An 18285-nucleotide genomic window follows, 5' to 3' on the forward strand; every position below is an offset into this window, starting at 1 on the left:
ACTCCAGCTGCTCAGTGGAAACACACGTTTAAACCATTTTAACTAGCCACTAGGATATGTCTGGTTTTAGCTCTCTCTCATAGACAAGAAAAAGCACATTGGAAGTCTAATTAAAAATTTGTTAAAAGTCTTATGTTACCACGGGGTAATTCCAGCAATTTCACAAAACAAACTAGTCTAACAACATACACACATTCAAAGTGCCTGTAAGGTTTTAAAAGTTTCCTAGACAAAAATACATGACATTAGATATTTTTTATATATCAACAACGTAAAATAAAATAAAGCAGATTTATGTTTTCAAAACCTGTATTTCACTCTCCACACCTGACTTAAAGAACTTCAAATATGCTGATACTTTCCATGAAATTAAAACCATTAATAGTTTCATTAATGTCTTGAAATACTAAAAGAGAAAAACCTACACATTGATTATTGGGGGGTTATTTTTATTCCTCTCCCACTCCACATTTCACCATATTTTGGAATTGTTTCATATTTAACCTTATTTTAAATGCCTTACCCTGAGAAATATGATGAGCTAATTAAAACCTGTGTATTTTAATCAAAATTACTGACACATGTTCTCCAATCTTAATTCCACCTTCAATGAGGCTTTTTTGTTTGGAAATTTGTTACAGCTCTACTGCCTTGAAATTACTGGCAAACCTGACAGTTATAAGTATCTACTACATGAACAAATTACATTTTGCAAAGTATTTTATTTACAGTTTTGAGGTAAGACATTTAAGTAAATCAGCTTTTTGAAATCCACACTGTAATCCTCAAATATAAGTCTCTCAACAAGTTTAAAACCACAGTGTAAAGGAAATGACACTGCACTGTACTGTTAGGAAAAGATAATACACTATGTAAAGTCCTTTAAAAAGTAAAAAAAGAAGCAAACCAGACAAAAGGCATTTGCTTTCTTGTTAAAGCTCAATAGTAAAAAGAACAAAAGAAGTCCCATTACCCGTGCTGGACTGACTCCAGTAGTGCTGGCAGTCAAGACTTCATGTTGTGAATCAATAATATTTTTAATCTTCAAATCCAAATCTTCTACAACCTCCTCTATTGCCTGACAGAAAGGATCCCCATTGCTTCGGTCTTTTATCAAATGCATCTTCACTGTTGACAGAATTCGCTCCCCTGCAATTCTGAAAATAGGCACGGGGTCATCTCCACATTAACCTTGGCAGCACTCTAGTATACCTATTAGTGTTGAACATAGCCAGTCTTCACAGCTAATCAAAACTCTTCAAAGAACAGCTTTGATCTTTTAAATCAAACAGCAGCATAGAAGTATTATTCAACATAATAGTTTGGGGAAAAAAAAAAGAAAAATATTATAAGGAAAGGTAATGAATTCAGCATTTAGTGATAGTCTGAGCTGCAACATAAAACTGACTTCATAAAAGTTCAGAGAAAACTACTTTCTTTAAACCTACCGCTACTGTTTTGCTCATAAGTTGTTTACGTGTAAAAAAAAAATGTTTCATTGGAACACGCATTCCAATTTAACAGCCCATTAGATTTTTGAGTTTTTTGTACTTCAAACTATCAATCTGCCTTCAATTTTATTTAAATAGATAGTAATTAGACTAGATGAACATCACTGCCATAAAGGCACACACTATTAATCTTTTTTCATCATCTAGAAAAAAATGCTTACAGAAAAGAACTTAGTTTAATCATGAAATGTCCGTGCAGTTTGACATCAAAAGTATAAATAATTGAATCTAATTGATAGAAGAACTTTATTTTAACTCTTATAAAAGGATAAGGTGACATTTGTGAGTGCACCTAAACTATGTTTAGACTGTTAATTTCATTTTTTGTCCTGTACCTTGAACCACATTGCATGTATGACAGACTACTTTGGGGATCACTTCTGGATTAGAACTACCAGGTCTCTTCAAAAGACTCTTGAGTGATTAGCAGTTACAGTTGTACAGATGTTGTTCCAATAGGCAGTACTGAGAGAACTACACCATGTCTTGCTCCCTCAGACTTGCAAGATCCACATATTCTATAAAAATGGTAATATAACAGGCTGCCAGGTAGAACGCATTACCCTGAGTATGTAAAAAAAAAAAAAAAAAAATTCTTGAAGAAGCACAAAAAACCCCACAATTCTGTGTCCAAAAATTGGTTACAGGGACCAAAGCTCTTGTGACAGCACACCTTGATTTACCCAGACCTAGTGAATGAGAAGAAGCAGTTAAAATTCCAAGAATTCCACTGGCCATTTATAAGTGCATCTTTCCGCTTGGGTTGAAAATGCTGCCCTGAACAATGCTGCTCAAATATAATAAAAGAACTCAAACCTTGTAACGACAGTGAGCATAGTCCCATGACAATAATGGAAAATTCAAGTGTTAGGAGTGAATTGCTTATTTTGCAGGAGTTGCGTGGTGAGTAGGTGCAAAAGCCATATGGAGGTACAAAGGTAAGAATCACTAGTTATCCACCACTACTATGAACTATGACTATGAACCAGCTTAAGTAAATTAGCTAGGGGATCACAGATCTTATCTCAGAGATTATAAAAAACTATATTGAGACAGCAAATGTGTCTTGGCTACTTTAAAGATTTAGTGAAAGACAGAATAAACCCCTTGAGTTAAGAGCTTAATAATTTTGTCCAGTATCTACACAGAACATATAGTCTTTCACTTAATGTTTTGCCATTGCTTGAGGTTGGGCAAACAACAAACAAACAAACAACAACAGCAAAAAAGCACTACAAGAACCACTCAGCTTTCCTACATCATAATGCATCTCTTCGCAAAAAGCTTTTTGAAGTTGCATGCTTTATCAATTCTTCAGTCTTCTGAGAACATGAACCCATCACCCAGGCCAACAAAGTTGATTATAATCAAGATTCACCTCACCTCACCAAGCAACCATTTATCTTCTCTTCAACATCATATGTCTAAGAACTTCATTATTTCCCTGTGACACACTGTCTTCAATTTCATTCTCTCTCTGCTTATCTTCCTCAACGATTTCAGAGTGAGATAATCTGTAATTTATTTTTAGCTCTAATTTATAATTGTTTGTTGTTGTTTTTTGGTTTTTTATTAATTCCCTCCCCTTTTACTTTCTTATGTACAGAGTAATTTTCACCTTTGAATACCAGCTAATAACACACACAATAATAATGGAAAAAAATCATAACAAGAGGTACAAAGGACCTGTTCTTAAAAAAAACACAAACAAAACAATTCCCAGGACAAATAGGTAGAACTCTGTGTTTAGGACACACTCTGAACTAAGATTAGAGATTGAGACAGCACTCAGGAGAAGTATCATAAAGACTTTCTCTGTTCATACAAGGCATGTATTTATTGCCAGTGTTGGAGACAAGATCCTGTACTTGTGGACCTTTCTTCTGAAGTTGTACAATCACATTTCATATCTTTAATAGAGATTCTCTGCGGTGACAGCAGTGACTCAAAAAATTAAAACAAGCAAAAAAACCCAAACCCCAGCCTTCCAGGCACCATCTGATTTCCTATTGCAATAATCCATCTTCCCTTTCCAATTAACCTACAGTTTCTTTCTCCAGACTTTAAGAAACACTAGCCATTTTCCTGCAACATCTAATAATTGGATAGGATGGCCAACCCTGAAAAAGGGTAGCCTGTTAAATCTTGCCTTTAAAAGCAGAATTACTGAAGTTTTACCTTTTTTTCCCCCTGAGAGTTCGGTTTATAGTCCGAATCAAAGCAGAAAGGCAGAATGTAGAGAATAACCTAACATCAGTCTACCTAGCTCAGAAACCAATTGTTTTAACTATTGTACATGGGCTGTACAAAATGACTCCATATTTATTCACACACCCTGAACTCCTGAGCTGCTATTGGCGCCTACAGTAAAATTTTTAGATACATCAATGATGCTGAAAACTGCCAAAAACTCAAGGCAATGGCAATGGTTTTATTACTCCAGGTGGCATATCCAAGAGTGAAATGATGACAAATTTTTCAACTTCCTCCATGCTTACTGGCTTCCTCCATTCTCCTGCCTACTTACCCTAAAAGCATATCTTGCAAATTGAAAGAAAGTTACTATTTTGTACACATCAAATTCTGAAGATTAATTTTAGAATTCTGGTTGGGAGAACTTCAATCAAATGAAACTGTATGTCTACATTCATATAAAATAAAAGGGCAGAGGTAAGAACAGGAATTTAGTCAGAGGAAAACTAGATGGTTTATATTGCTTCCTGTTAAAATACATGGAGGGAACTGGGCCAGAGACCTTGCTGTTTTGGCTTATCCTGGCTGAACAAGACTCCTGTAAATAACTTAGAAAATGTGAAGTTAACTTGAAACTTTTTTTTTTTTGGCTTTTTTCCAGGTCAAAACCAAACATTTCCCCAGAATTCTCAGCTTTAACATTAATCTGTAAAAGTTTATTCAATTTACATTAAATTTGCAGTCTTGGTTAAACAGAAAAACTGCTTTGCAGAAATCTAAGCACAACGTATGCACTTAGACAAAAGAAAAGTCACCATGTGAAGTCTCTCTGCACACAGGTCAAGAACCATCCAGATCTTAGAAAGGATAGTTAAAAAAAAAAAAAAAAAAAAGATGCTGGTGTACCTCTGCTCCAGAAACCACAAAAACCACAATTCAATCTAACCACAAGAGAATGAAAAGTTCAAGGGCTGGGGGAATCATCCAGTGCAAGTTGTCAAGAGGTAAGAACAGATCACTGTTGAAGAAAAGTTCTGTCTCAGAGATGCATATAGGAACTGTAGCCAAGTCTCCTGATGCTTCTTGCTAAACTGCTTTATTTCCTTCAGCCCCAAATTGACACTTTCCAAAATAATACCCTCAAATGGGAAAAGCATTGTGTTAAATGTATAGTATCTATTCTATAAATACTGTGCTCAACCTAGAACTCCAAGACAAACAAGCTGGTGAAGGGACTGACTGAACTTGTCTTTGTTTAGTCCTTTCTGTCTAGAGATATCCTGAGCTTATCTACATCATTCCACACATTTTACATACATATACACGTATGTATACCGGAAGAAAAAGTATTACCATACATATAGCACCGGGCATCAGTTAATTAAGATGATTATGCCCTTAATTTAAATGCTGTGCTCTGTATATGCCTATTACCTTGTAGCTTTTCACAGAGGGGAAAAAAACCACCAAAAAACAACTGTGATAAAAACATTTTCTACGTTGTTTTTTTTTGCCTCTACTGCTCAATGCCAACTAAGGATATTTGCTAGTAGAAGTAAAGTTCATTTAATCTCTTTTTTTCCCCATATTCCTCCTTTTCCAGGGAAGAGTTCCAGTCCCCCATCAGATATACACAGTACTAACTGGAGCAAAGAAAAGGAAAAGTTTATTCATACTTCAACTAGAATTTATATAAACAAGCCAAGACATAAAATGTTGATCTAATGTGTGTGGATTAGTACTGAAACACTGTGCCACAGCTTATGCCATCTTACATCAGGATATAACAAAATAAGTTACATTGTAAGGTTTCTTTTCTTAATCTTGAATATATTTATAAAATGTTGAATTTGTCTCATTTGTGCTATTTCATGAATATTTCAAAGCTTACTACAGAAAGCCCTAACTAACCATGTCTAGCAGTTTCAGAAAGTACTGTCAAGAAAGTCTCAGTAGGAGAAGCATTCTTTTCATCTCTTTATATAGGCAATCTAGAGCACAAATGGAGATAGCTAGGACTTGGTCTAAATTTAGAGAGTCCTTTCTGTGGTAAAAAGGATCTCATTCTTTTCCCAGAAAACACAACTCACTGGCAAAAAACAACTTGAGAAACAACCATCAAGAAGATGAAACTATAAATTAACAATAAATATAGTAGTTCTATCTAAAGCAATCAGATAAGTTACCTGAGCAACTTCAGAACCACTAGTAGTATACTTTATTGTTAGTGAGATTTAAAAAGATTAACTAAAAGCACGAAGATAAAAGGAAAATGTGGTAAAAATGCAACTTGGGATTTGGGGGTTTTGTTTGTAGGGAGGTTTTTTGTTTGGTTGGGTTTTGGGGTTTGGGGTTTTTTTGTTTTGCTTTGTGTTTTGTTTGGCTTTTTTATTTATACAAAATGGAGAGTCTATGCCAGATTGCTGTGATATTACTCTTTTATAGGTTTATATTATGTAGAAAATCAGTTGAACTTAAATGAACTTCAAAATATCTGGCATGGTACTAGAAAATAAATGTTTATACGAACACAGTAAGGTTGAACACTGTTACCCACTTTGCAGTTCCTAACAGCTAGAAAGGCAGCAAAGTTTGTTTTGAATATGGAATTAAATGGGCAAAGTTATCCATCTTCAGATAATTTTTACAGCAGCAAAGGTGAAGAATTCTAGTTCTTAAATCTGAAAGAGGAGCAAGAAATCTAACTGAATTCAAGAATGAACTTGATATATTAAACAAAGCAATGCTATTTGTCTAAGGCAATTGAGAACTGGAGAGACCTTGTCCCTTTCCACTCAGGGTGCCTGCTAACAAGGTTCCTCTGATGTTTTATTCAGACCATAACCTGCTGACATGGAACATTCTAGGACAAAGTGCTTTAATCTCACATCCATGGTCTTTTAAATCGTATCAAAGGACGACTCATCAAATCCAGTTAGTAGTAAACATCTGTCAACTACCACTATAAGAGGTTGTAAAATAGCAATTTTTTTAGACTCTAATAATATGATTTTCTGTTCAGCGTCATGTGCAACAATGTTTCTTTGTTCAAAAGGTATGAACTGCAAGAAACCTCAACTAGAAAACCTACTGCTACCTTCAGCTATGATAGAAATAACCAGAGAAAATCTATCAGAGCAATTATAAATGCTAAAAAAACCCAACCGTTCAGAAGCATCCACCTTCCACTGCCCATCCAGCTGGGAATGTTAAGACACAAAAGCCTGGATCCAACAGTACAGTGTCGATCTTCAGCTGAGTGGACTTGGCAAAGATCAAATGTGACCATCAGTGTGTCTGTCCAGTATTCCATGGTAAGTCCATAGCAGAAGAGACATAGAACCAAGCACCCTTTCCCTCCTTTGATGGCCTGTATGACTTTTCATTTGCTTCAGCAGCTTGGAAGGGTCCAACAAAGACTACTGTCTTCCATTACACAGCCTCAATTTGCACTCTTATTTCCTAGCCACAAAAGCTAGGACTGCTGGGTGGGTGGATGAGGGGAAAGTATTTGATCACACAATTAAAGACTGCTAATGCATGCATTTCGGGTGACTGAACTAAGACTTCGCTAGCAGCCTCTAAGTGCTTAGTTTTACAGACAACATTCAGTTAACTTTTTTTAAATTAACAAGCTTCTAAACATTTTACGTCAACTGACAGAATGAATAGCTTACCATCTTCAGCACGAACCAGTGCTAAGAGGAGCAGACAGTTCAGGTGTCTTGTAACCAGAGAAAAACAGATGTCTAAGGTAAAATGAATCATATGCTAGAAATGCCTTATTTGCACCAGTGCTTCTAAAGGGAGTTTAAAAAACCACAGTACAATGTAAAACTCTACTTGTTAACTAGGCATTGTATAAACCATATCTTCTGTCACTGGTTACTTATACTAAAAATATTCTTAATCTTGTGCCCACTTGAACCCTTTTGCCTTACATCATCTGTGTCCCAGTCCTATCACATTTCCAACTCATTTTCCTTATCAAACTTGTCTATTCTGTTCCTAATAAAATTACCACAAATACAAGCTTCTCTGCTAACCTAAAAACTAAATCACAATGGCAAGAGCTCTTCTTACAGAACTGGGGCCTCAGTGTGCAAAATTAATGTGATGCAGAAGCACTTTTATTTATTTTCTGGAAATAGATCTTTTGTGGAAAAGACTATAGAGTAGCATACAGAAGAAAAAATGTTGAGGATATGGACAATATTCAAAACCTGATAAAAAGCAGAACAGACTCCTGAAGCCTATTCCAAGAACAGAAAACAATATATGAAAATTCTATTATAGTAAGGTCAACATTTTTATTCATTCATTTCAACTTCTCCAACAGAGGTTAAAAAATAGATGACAAACATATCTATCTAACTTACGTAGCAGGAAAAAATGCCTTAAACCAGATTACAAACGCCTAGTGATTATGGGTTGCAAGAGTAGCACAGCCTTTTTCTTTGTTATGGATTTACAAAGCTGTTTTAGAACTTAGTAAAACCTGAACAGTCAGCCAACTTTTTAATTTAGAACTATATGAAGAGAATAGCAGTCTAATTCTACTCTCAAACACAAAGCAGCAAGATGACAACTACAGCCTCATCTACCTGGTTAGAAGAGCGGGACAAATTTTATCTAAGAAACAATATAAAATACACATGCTCTTAACAGAGCAATAACTGTGCCTTTAAAGCAAACCCTTTTTTTTTGTTATATGCATAAATTTAAAAAGATTACTTCACATTAATTTCATAAATTGTTATCAGTGAACTTATCTAGATTTTAAATATATCTGTAAAAGAAAAAAGTGATATTAAAACACTCCTAATAATCAAAAATTCTACCTCAAACAATGGATGCATGCATTATTACTCTAGTTTTTCAAACTATAAACAATTAAATATTAGCTGAAGACCCTACTTTAGGCCCTTTGGAGTTTTGCAGTTTATTAGATTTGTAATAAAATACAGCAAAAAATAATCCTGTTGCTAAGTATTTTTCCATCTTGCCGCTGCCACTTTTGCTGTACTGCCAAAAATTTCTTTTACTGTAGTGGAAAAAAAACAGGGTGACTCTTCCTCAGGAAGTACCACCATCTAGAAGATCTAGTGCCTTCCCAAGAACTTACTGCAAACAAAGTTGGTGTTCTGTCAGTGTCTGCTCTCACCAGGATTAATTTTGGATATTCTCCCTACCAAGCAATGTTCCTCAAGTCCAGTGACAAAGATACTATAAAACTAAAGAAGTATTCTTCTCAGAACAAGATTCCTGATGAGCAGCCATGTGCATTCCATGCTACAGTTCAATTGTTCTACCGTAACATATCCAGCTTAGTAGTTCCCTCCACACATTATTACTTTCCTGCAATTTAATGAAAGTTATCAGGATAGAAATTATGGGCAGGGAGCTGCCAGACTGCTTCTCGAATATGGATTAAAGGTAGGCTGTGGAAACAGATGAACTGGTAGTTTGGTGTCTGTATGATGGCTTAAGGGTAAGATTTTTCAATCCAGCACTAATACTAGAGTGCCATAGCCTTCATGTCTTCTTTTTAATTAAGGGTCTATATCTGACTTTCCATATCTAGGACGTAATGGTCAGTGTATTCTCCAGCACCAGCCTAAATTAGGAAGGAAAAGGACAGTAAATTACAAAAAGCACTTTTTTAATTGAATGCTTTATTTTACAAGTGGGGCACTTAAGATACCACACTTCAACTGTGATGTCTGAAGTTGGACTTAACCTCAAAAGATCACCTTTTTCCACCAAATTTTTTTGTTTTCTTGTAAATCCATTTCAAATCACAATTAAGTTTATTTGTAAAATTATTTACTTCTCAACATATTTTAAAACATTTTTGACATTAAGTTTAAATGAAAAAATCAGATTAAAGCATATCAGTATTTCTATTGTAAAGTTATGTTAAAGCACATTAGTCTGAAGTGGCAAGTACTTTCAAGGAAAATTTGAGAGTCTGGTTTAAACCTAATTTTTTTTTTTCTTATAAAATAATTATTTACTTACATAAGATTTTTTGGTATTTTTCTATTTCTCCAAACACAGGAACATTTTTAGTTAAGTCACAAACACAATGTTTGTTAACATGGTGCAATGGTAATACAGTCTTAATTTGGATCATTCTATAGAATCAGTAACTTACACTGTAAATATTTAAACATCAAAATAGTCTTCATTTCAATGATGCTAAGAGTTGAGAAACTAAGGTTAGTGGCTAAGTTCTCAGTATTTTACTGAAAAACAGTACATTGCATACACTCTAAAACAGTCTAAAGAGATTTACCCATTAAAACACAATAAAAAAAGGTTAGAAGGAATATAAGCTACTCATGATTACACAACTACAACTTCATTGGAATAACCAAGACATGGTGGGACAGCCTGACAGCTGGAGTGCTACAAAGGATGAATATAATATTGGCTTTTCAGGAAAGACAAGTGGGAAGTGTCCTCTACATGTAGGAGCAGCTCAGACGTATGGAGGAGCTCTTCTTTACTGTGAGGGTGGTGAGGCACAAAACCAGGTTGCCCAGAGAAGCTGGGGATGCCCCATCCCTGCAGGTGCTCAAGGCCAGGCTGGATGGGGCTCCAAGCAACTTGATCTAGTGGAAGGTGTCCCAGCCCATGGCAGGAGGGTTGGAACTAGGTGATCTTTAAGGTCCTTTCCAACCCAACCCATTCTATGATTCTATTGGACAGACAAGAGGGTTGTTGAGAGCTGGTGAACCAGGGTAAGGATTTGTTATAGGCAACCCAACAGACATGAGGAAATGGGCAAAGCATACTTAAAGCAACTCTCAGCAGGTTTTGTATTACAGACCCTGGTTTTTACAGGACACTTAAAGGACACCCCAACATCTGTTGGAAGAACATCACAATGGGATGCAAGCAGTCAAGATTTCTGGAGAGCATCAGGGATACTGGATGAGTGATATATGGAGTTACACACAGCTGAGTCTGCTATTCACTAACAAGGAAGAATTGGTCAGGGACACAGAGGGGAAAAAATAATAATAATAATAAAAAAATAATCAATGGCAACCTTGGCTGTAGCAATCATGAAGTAGTGGAGTTCAAGATCTGAGGGAAGCAAGGAGTACAGACTGGTTTTTTAGGAGAGCAGATTTCAGTTTATTCAGTGAACTGGTCCACGGAAACCCATGTGAGAAAGTTCTAAATGACAAAGAGGTTAAGAAAGCTGACATGTTATTAATGTCAGCATATTAAAAGCACAAGAACAGTCCATCACAATACTCAGGAAAACATGTAGAAATATCAGACCAGCTTGGCTAGACAGTGAACTGACAACAGAGTTTCAATGCAAAAAAGGCTTTACACGGGATGGTAAAGAAGGGACAGGTTACAAAGAAATATCTAGAAACGTTGCCTGGGCATTTAGGGATGTTGTCAGGAAAGCCAAAACTCAGCTGGACTTGAGACTTACAAGGAATGTTAAAAGTAGCTTCATCTGCTGCTTGTGTACTAATATGCTGAACAAAAGGCTGAAAAGGAGGGACCTTTGCTAAAGGCAGGAGAATTTGCAACACTGGACAGACATAAAACTGAGGTACTTGATGCTGCCTTTGACTCAGCCTTCACCAACATGGTCTCCCAGCCCTCTGATTAGAGACAGTTTTCAGAGAACTGCCAGCTGGGGGTGGGAGGGCAAGTCATTGTGATCAGGAAGGTCCCTGACAAATGGAGAAAAGCAAACGTTTGCAAAAAAAGGCCAAAAAGACAGTTTTTTCCTTGAGAAAATAATGTGAAAAGTCTTCTAAGAAAACATTTCTGGGCATGTGAAGGATTAGGTGCTGGCTGGTAACTGTAAACACGGATTTATTATATATTTGTAAATTATGCCTAATTGATTTGTTTGTTACCTACACTAAAATGACTGGATGACTGGCTTTGCAGATCAGGAGAGAATGGTGGGCGCCATTTACCTTGACTGTAGTAAGGCTTTCAACACTGTCAGAAAATACCCTCAATGTACAAGTTTGGATGTTACAATCTGGATGGGTGGACAACTAGATGAGTTAAAAACTGGTTGGATGATCAGGCTCAGAAGGTATTAAATGTGTTGCACTGTATCTAGAGGCCAGTAACAAATGGACTACCATAGGGGCCAATCCTGGAAATTGGGTTTTTTCTTTTAAATATCTTTGCCAGTGACTCAGTGATAAAAATACATGCTCATCAAGTTTGCAGATGATACCGAATTGGTCATGGTATGGAATGGTCAATATGTTTGAGGGCAGAGCTGCCATGCAGAGATACCTAAACAGATGGGAGGAATAGGCTGACAGCAACCACATGAAATTCAACAGGACATGCAAAGTCTTGGAAAGGGATAACCCCTTGCAATGATACAGGCTGGGAAGCAGCTCTATGTAAAAAAAAACCCAAGAGTCTTGGTGCATGTTCAGCAAGCTAACCATGAACGAGGACTGTCCCTTGGCAGCAAAGGTCAACAGTACCCTTGGCTGCACCAACAGCAGCGTAGCCAGTAGTCTAAGGAACGTGATTATCCCTCTCTAATCAGCACTTGGACCAAATTTAGAATACTGCATCCAGTTTTGCTCCCCCCGCCCCCCAGTCCAGGAAAGACACTGATAAAACGGAGCAAGTACAACAAAGGGCTGCCAGGATGGTCAGGGAGACAGGCCCTGTGAGAAGCAAAAGGGAACAGCTTGTCCAGTCTGGAGAAGAGAAGGCTTCAGGGGGATCTAGTAACAGTTTTCTAATACCTAGAAGAAGAAAACCAATGAGATTGAGCCAGGCTGTTCATGTTGGCAGTTAGTGGAAGGAAAAGAGACATGAAGCATAAATTGAAACAAAAGAGGTGCTAACTGGATATAAGGGAGGGAAAAAAAACCACACAAGGACACTCAAGCAGTGGAACAGGTTGTCAAGAGGGAGACTGAAAACCTCCAAGGATGGAGACTGCACAAAGCTTGACTGTATAAAGCCCCAGCTAACCTAGACTGACCCCAAAACTGAACTTCCTTTGAGCAGGATGTTGAACTAAAATCTTCCTGATGTTCCAACCTGAATTACTCTGTGATCCTAGGTTTAAGGAGTCATACAGCCAATGTCTTACACACATTTGCACACTTTCCAGCAACTTCAGAACACGAAACTCCAATGCTGTGTGAATGCTACCCAATTAACTCAAACATTCATCACAGGACTAGATAGTCTCATATGCTTTCTCTCCCAAAATGCTATTGCATATCCAGATGTAACCACAGTTTCACAAAGCCAACACGTAAGAAAGAGCATTTTCCACACAGATAATCAAGTCAAGCTGTATAGCTTCTACAATTGACTACAGAAGACTGCGCACAGACCTGAAATGAAGACCCACTCCAAAGCATCACAGTCACTCAAATGTGTTGAATGAGACAATACAGCTAACTTTAGACTTAAACAGCTACTAATGTGAGCTGTACAATAGTGTCACCTAGTGCTCAGTGCTTACAGCAAAGTCAGGGCCCAACTCAAGAACAGTATTTACTGTCCATATATGCCAACTTTGCTACAAAATCGGGGGGGCCTTTTAAAGTATATGTATGTATATATAAACACACACACCCCCTATATGAACCAACAAGTGCAGTAACCAACAAGTGCAGTAACCAATAAGACAAATCCCTTTTCATCATTCAATTTTAAGTCACACATGTTTTACAAACTTGAAAACAGACGTTCCAGAAATAAGTTCTTTCCAGATGCCAGAAGCATTGACTGGCCTAAAAGAGAAGGATTTCCAGGATGATGGATTAGTACTGACATTTTTAATTTATACCAACAGAAAAGAGTTTCCAGATCCTCAGGTGTGTAATAATCATCCACTTCACTGGCAAATACAACATTGATATGTTTCTTGTCAAGAAACAGGCACAAATAGAACATCCAGGCTCTCTATTTACTGCATAAACGTTGTTCAAGTCTTATATGTACAGAATCTGTAAATAGTTTTAGGGTTACAAGTCTTATGGCATCCCCAGACTGCAAGGAATGTTCATGATACTGATTCTTGAAAGATTAGTGATTTCTTCTAATCAAAAAACTGCAGAATGAGGAAAGACAAGCTTACCTATTTCAAAACCCAGAGATTTGTAAGAATGTTAGATCTGCTCAGTGAATACACCTTGAAACTACCAAAGTTCATTGTATCTTTCAATTTCTCCTGCTATCAGGTCTGCTCACACTTTGTGCCATATCTGAATCAAATCATTATCATTTCATTAGATTTCCACTCTATTTGATAGCTTTCCCTTCCCTCCTCTCATCTACTGTTCACTTAGTTAGCCAAATGACTTGAGGAAGAAAACCACATTTTTGCTGTTCTCCATAGACTAGCAGATACTTGGCTGCACCGTATTGCCATGTTCAAAAATTCTTAAGTGTGTCCCATCACTGTCCGACATCATTGATTCAGTTTCTAGGTTTCCAAAGCAAAGGAACTTGACTTCAGTTGATGAAGAAAGCTTCTTTTCAACATGTATTTCAGAATGACACAGCAATTATTTGGCTACTTTGCATTTTATGCAAGTTCAAGTTTCATAAGATCTCCACTGTAACAAGATTTAACTGAAATAACAGACTTCTAATCATTAAGTAAACAACCAAAACCACTGCATTTTTCTTGTGGCATAGCAAATACTGAGACCTGTTTTTTGCAGCTTGGCAAATCTCTACATCAGAGAACCAGCAATACCACAGACAGGTTGTCCAGTTTGCTCTTAGATTTCCCAGCAGGCTTCTAAAGACCAAGCAACCAAATCTTTTGCTGCATTGTTGCTTTTTTCCCCCCTCTGGTCTTTAGAGTGCAGTAGTAACAGAACTACGGAAGTTTCTTCTGTAAAACTGCATCTTCTGTAATTCGTAACAACTGTCACATCACAGGCAGGGCATATAGATAGTCCTCACTCATATGGCTTACCAGACACTTAAGAAAAATACATTTTTGTTTACTAATGTTTTGATCATAAGCTTTTTACTAGTCCTAAAATATTTCAGAACTTTAGCATACTAATGAAGACTCTTTCAGACCGCCAACTGCTTACTCTATTTCTGTAAGCACTGAGCTACTACATAGATACATACAGAAAAACAATAGTAGTATTTTACATCGTGAGGTTATAAAGCCCATACAGAATACAAAAGATCCTATAAACACCACAGTACAGCTAGCTTCCATTGTTGGTCAATGATACAACCAATGACACCTACATGTACACATGCAATCTGATGAGCATGCCAGAATCTGACATTAACGAGATTTGTATCCCAGAATAAATGGGACAGCAGATACAGCACAGAAAGCAACAGAATAAACAGCTGAATGCTGAAAAGAATTTCCAAGCTCCAGGGAATTCTCCCAAGCAGAAACTACTAAGTTCCAGCAACTATCCCACTCTGATTTTTCTCACGTGCCTTGAACAGAAGGGTAATTAACAAGATGTATCATTTTACGTTATACTTTAATGAACTGTATATACCTGACAAAGCAGGATTTGCACCCTAAGTGGTAAGGTCATGCACATAAATCTTTTTTATCTCTCATTTTTATCAATGTACAGTGTCATATATGATTTAAATTTTAAAAAGCATACATTAGATGCAGAGTCAAAACTTTTTTTTAATTGCCACCACAGACAGCAAGTGTCTGGCATCCAGGATGTTGAAATGAAAGAACAAAGAAGCAAAATTAAAAAGTAAAACAAAAACTGCAAAACAACTTCAGAAATACTTCCCACTTCTAGCTTCAATGTAATCTGAATGGTAATTTACATAATGCTTATGGTTTGCTTACAACATTTTGTTTTGAACTGTGTCGATTAGACTCAATTCAAACTAAAAAAAGGCTCTTTAGTATCAAGGACAGAACTATTACAGCTGATTTGCTACAGTTTTGTATAGAAAAATTACTGATTATAAATGAAAAAAATTACTAACTTCTATAATGCTTAAGAAAATTGCTCTTCTCTCTGTACTAATGCCAGCACTTACCAATTCAAATTCCTGTGTTACATTTACACTTCTCTCTAATTTCATGTTTATAAGCTTGCCCAAAAACTAATCTCAGGTCTTCAAAAACATTCAAAATCAGTGACTTCCCTAGACCCTTACTTAGAAATAATTCTTATGCTTCGCTTATGTAGTTGAGAAGAGAAAAGAAAGGCTAAATAACCAAAGTTGCCATTTGTCAGCAGCAATAAAAACTCCTTTATATAAGGGTAGATCCAACAAAATGACAAAAAAGGGAGTATTCGATGAGCACAAAGTAAAGCACATATCAGTTTATGTACTTACCAGACTCACAGGACTGAAATCTTTGGAAGTTCATTTACAAGTAGGGAACTAACCAAATAGCCATACATACATTGATTTGATAGAAATTTAATAGAAAGAATAACCTCAAAAATTTCTAAGCTTACAAAATATAAATATTTGAATAACAGCTGGGGTAATAAGGTTTAAGGTGTAAACATTTACTCTGAAGTATTAAATCATCAGATTTTCTTTTGTTCCTTTTCCTCCAGACACATGCACAAGAAAAAAAACCCAAAAGCAGGTGCTCAGCAAGACAATAATATAACATTGGGGATTACCTTGGATTTAAGATTTCACCAACAATGTCTTGCAGCTTGTCAATAAAATTAACAAGATTTGAAAGCCCCTTTACATGGACTCTTAAAGGATCAAATAATGAAGATTTACAGCCTCTTCTTCCAAGTTCTACGGTTCGGATAAAAGATGTTGCCATCTATTAGGAGAAATATTCAGAGATATGAAACTGTAGACATACATGAAATGTACGCATGTTGAAGTGAACCTGTCCTACAGATTTTCAAAGTGTGTAACAGCTGGTTGATAGCAGAAATAATTTAACGGGAATCAATCAAGAATAAGTCTTAATGGCAAGCTTTGTAGATCTTATGATAAATATTTGCAAGATCAATACTTTAATAGTGCAGCAGTATAAAAAAACCATACAAGTCAAAGCAAAAATGACCCGGCTAATCTGATATCTAGATTGGCCTTTTAACAGCTTAAAAAAATGTTAACATAACATTTTATACAGTTTATATAATTTTTTCATTGTTGCTGCTGTTTAAATGCTTGTACTGACCTCAAAAACTAGTCTTGGAGTCAGAGGACTGTCTGTGACCCAAGAACAATTTTAACATAAGTATGTAAAAGTTGACATCAGTAGTGTATCTGTTTTCAGAGATGCAAATGAAAATAACGTATATTCAAAGCTTCTGAAAAAATACAACAGTTAAGGCTTCTATCATCACAGGTACCCAATTTGGAAAGTCTCCATATGTTTTTAAATGCTATAAAGACACTGAAAACAAGAGATGTCCCAAAGCAGTACCAAAACCTTAAATGACAACCCCTCAAACTTTAAGGCAACAGTCAGAATAAAAAGCTTAGTAGTTCTTCAGAATGGTGAAAGATAACAATCCAATATGCTTAACACAGATTCAGTAATATTAATTCTACATAGAAGTTTTAATTTCAGACTTTACAGCTAAATCATAAAGCTTGTAGGACTGGAAAGAGTACAATGGGATTACTCTAGCAAAGAATGTATACCTCTCAGTATCCCTGCCTTTTTGTTAAAGATTACCTGTGGATGAAGTACAGTTCATAGGACCCTGCCTTCCCAATGGGAAATATACTAGCTTTGCAAGATTTCTACAAAACACAGATGCCAGAAAAGAAGACTTCTTTACATGGTAGAGAAGTTTTCCCTCTGGCAACTCTGAGGAAGAAGTAATAAATCCAGTCCAAACACATACTTTTTTTTTTTTTTTTTTTTTTTTTTTTACACAATGTTAACAGAACATTAGGAGCTAAAATAATTAATCCTGGAACTGAGATTTCATAAATTTTCCACATTTATTCAACCATAAAAATCTGAGAATGCAGCTTCTTCAGTGACTTTTACATACCCATACTGCTTTTCCTTGGTCTGCTGTTGTCTGGACTGAGGCCACTGTGCATGCAAAATTTGATTATTTAGAATATGAGGGACTATAGTGGTTCTTTGGAGAAAGAATTCTTACTTATCTTATCCCAAGTATTTTTGAGATGGCTCTGTGTTGATTATAACTACTGTAAGCATAAATGCACCTCACATACCAAACCAGATTCTTTAACCTCTGTGAGCACTGCACATTAATGCTGTAAGCTTCTTATATTCCCATACAAGGGCATTGAGGGAAGAGTATACCACTGTCTTGAGGGTGTTTTTTCCAGCTCTGTGCCTTTCAGAATAAAATGAGCAGGACTCTCCCATATCAATGACATTTTGAAGAGTATTTCAAGGCTGATCAAGCTGCAAATGACTGGAAAGTATTACCCTCCCCGAATTCTGAGTGAAAGCTGAAAAAACTGCAATACCGCCCTTTTAAACCTTGGCCTCTTTTTTAGTGAGCATGTCAAGGCAGGGTTTTGTCACCAGGTTGCTCTCAGAGCAATTTGTAGACAGAAATCCTTCAGATTCTAGACATCTCAAGTTTAACAAATGCACAGAAAAATGCTGGTT

The 18285-nt window shown here is 36.4% G+C and overlaps 1 protein-coding gene across 4 annotated transcripts in view; it reads right to left on the reverse strand.

Annotated features, from left to right (window-relative positions):
- Positions 1-18285, reverse strand: part of LOC119149258 (PARP1 binding protein) — a 57438-nt gene that overhangs the window by 21632 nt on the left and 17521 nt on the right. For 3 of the 4 annotated variants that reach the window (XM_037390328.1, XM_037390327.1, XM_037390329.1), the window contains exons 6-7: positions 16340-16494; positions 974-1157 (exon numbers count right to left, since the gene is read on the reverse strand). In XM_037390328.1, coding sequence (XP_037246225.1) covers positions 974-1157; positions 16340-16494 — 339 coding nt within the window. Of the gene's footprint in view, positions 1-973; positions 1158-8531; positions 9322-16339; positions 16495-18285 lie in introns of those variants that run through there. The other variant, XM_037390330.1, reaches the window with a different exon arrangement.

Source organism: Falco rusticolus, chromosome 5, assembly GCF_015220075.1.
Source record: "Falco rusticolus isolate bFalRus1 chromosome 5, bFalRus1.pri, whole genome shotgun sequence".
NCBI lineage: Eukaryota > Metazoa > Chordata > Aves > Falconiformes > Falconidae > Falco > Falco rusticolus.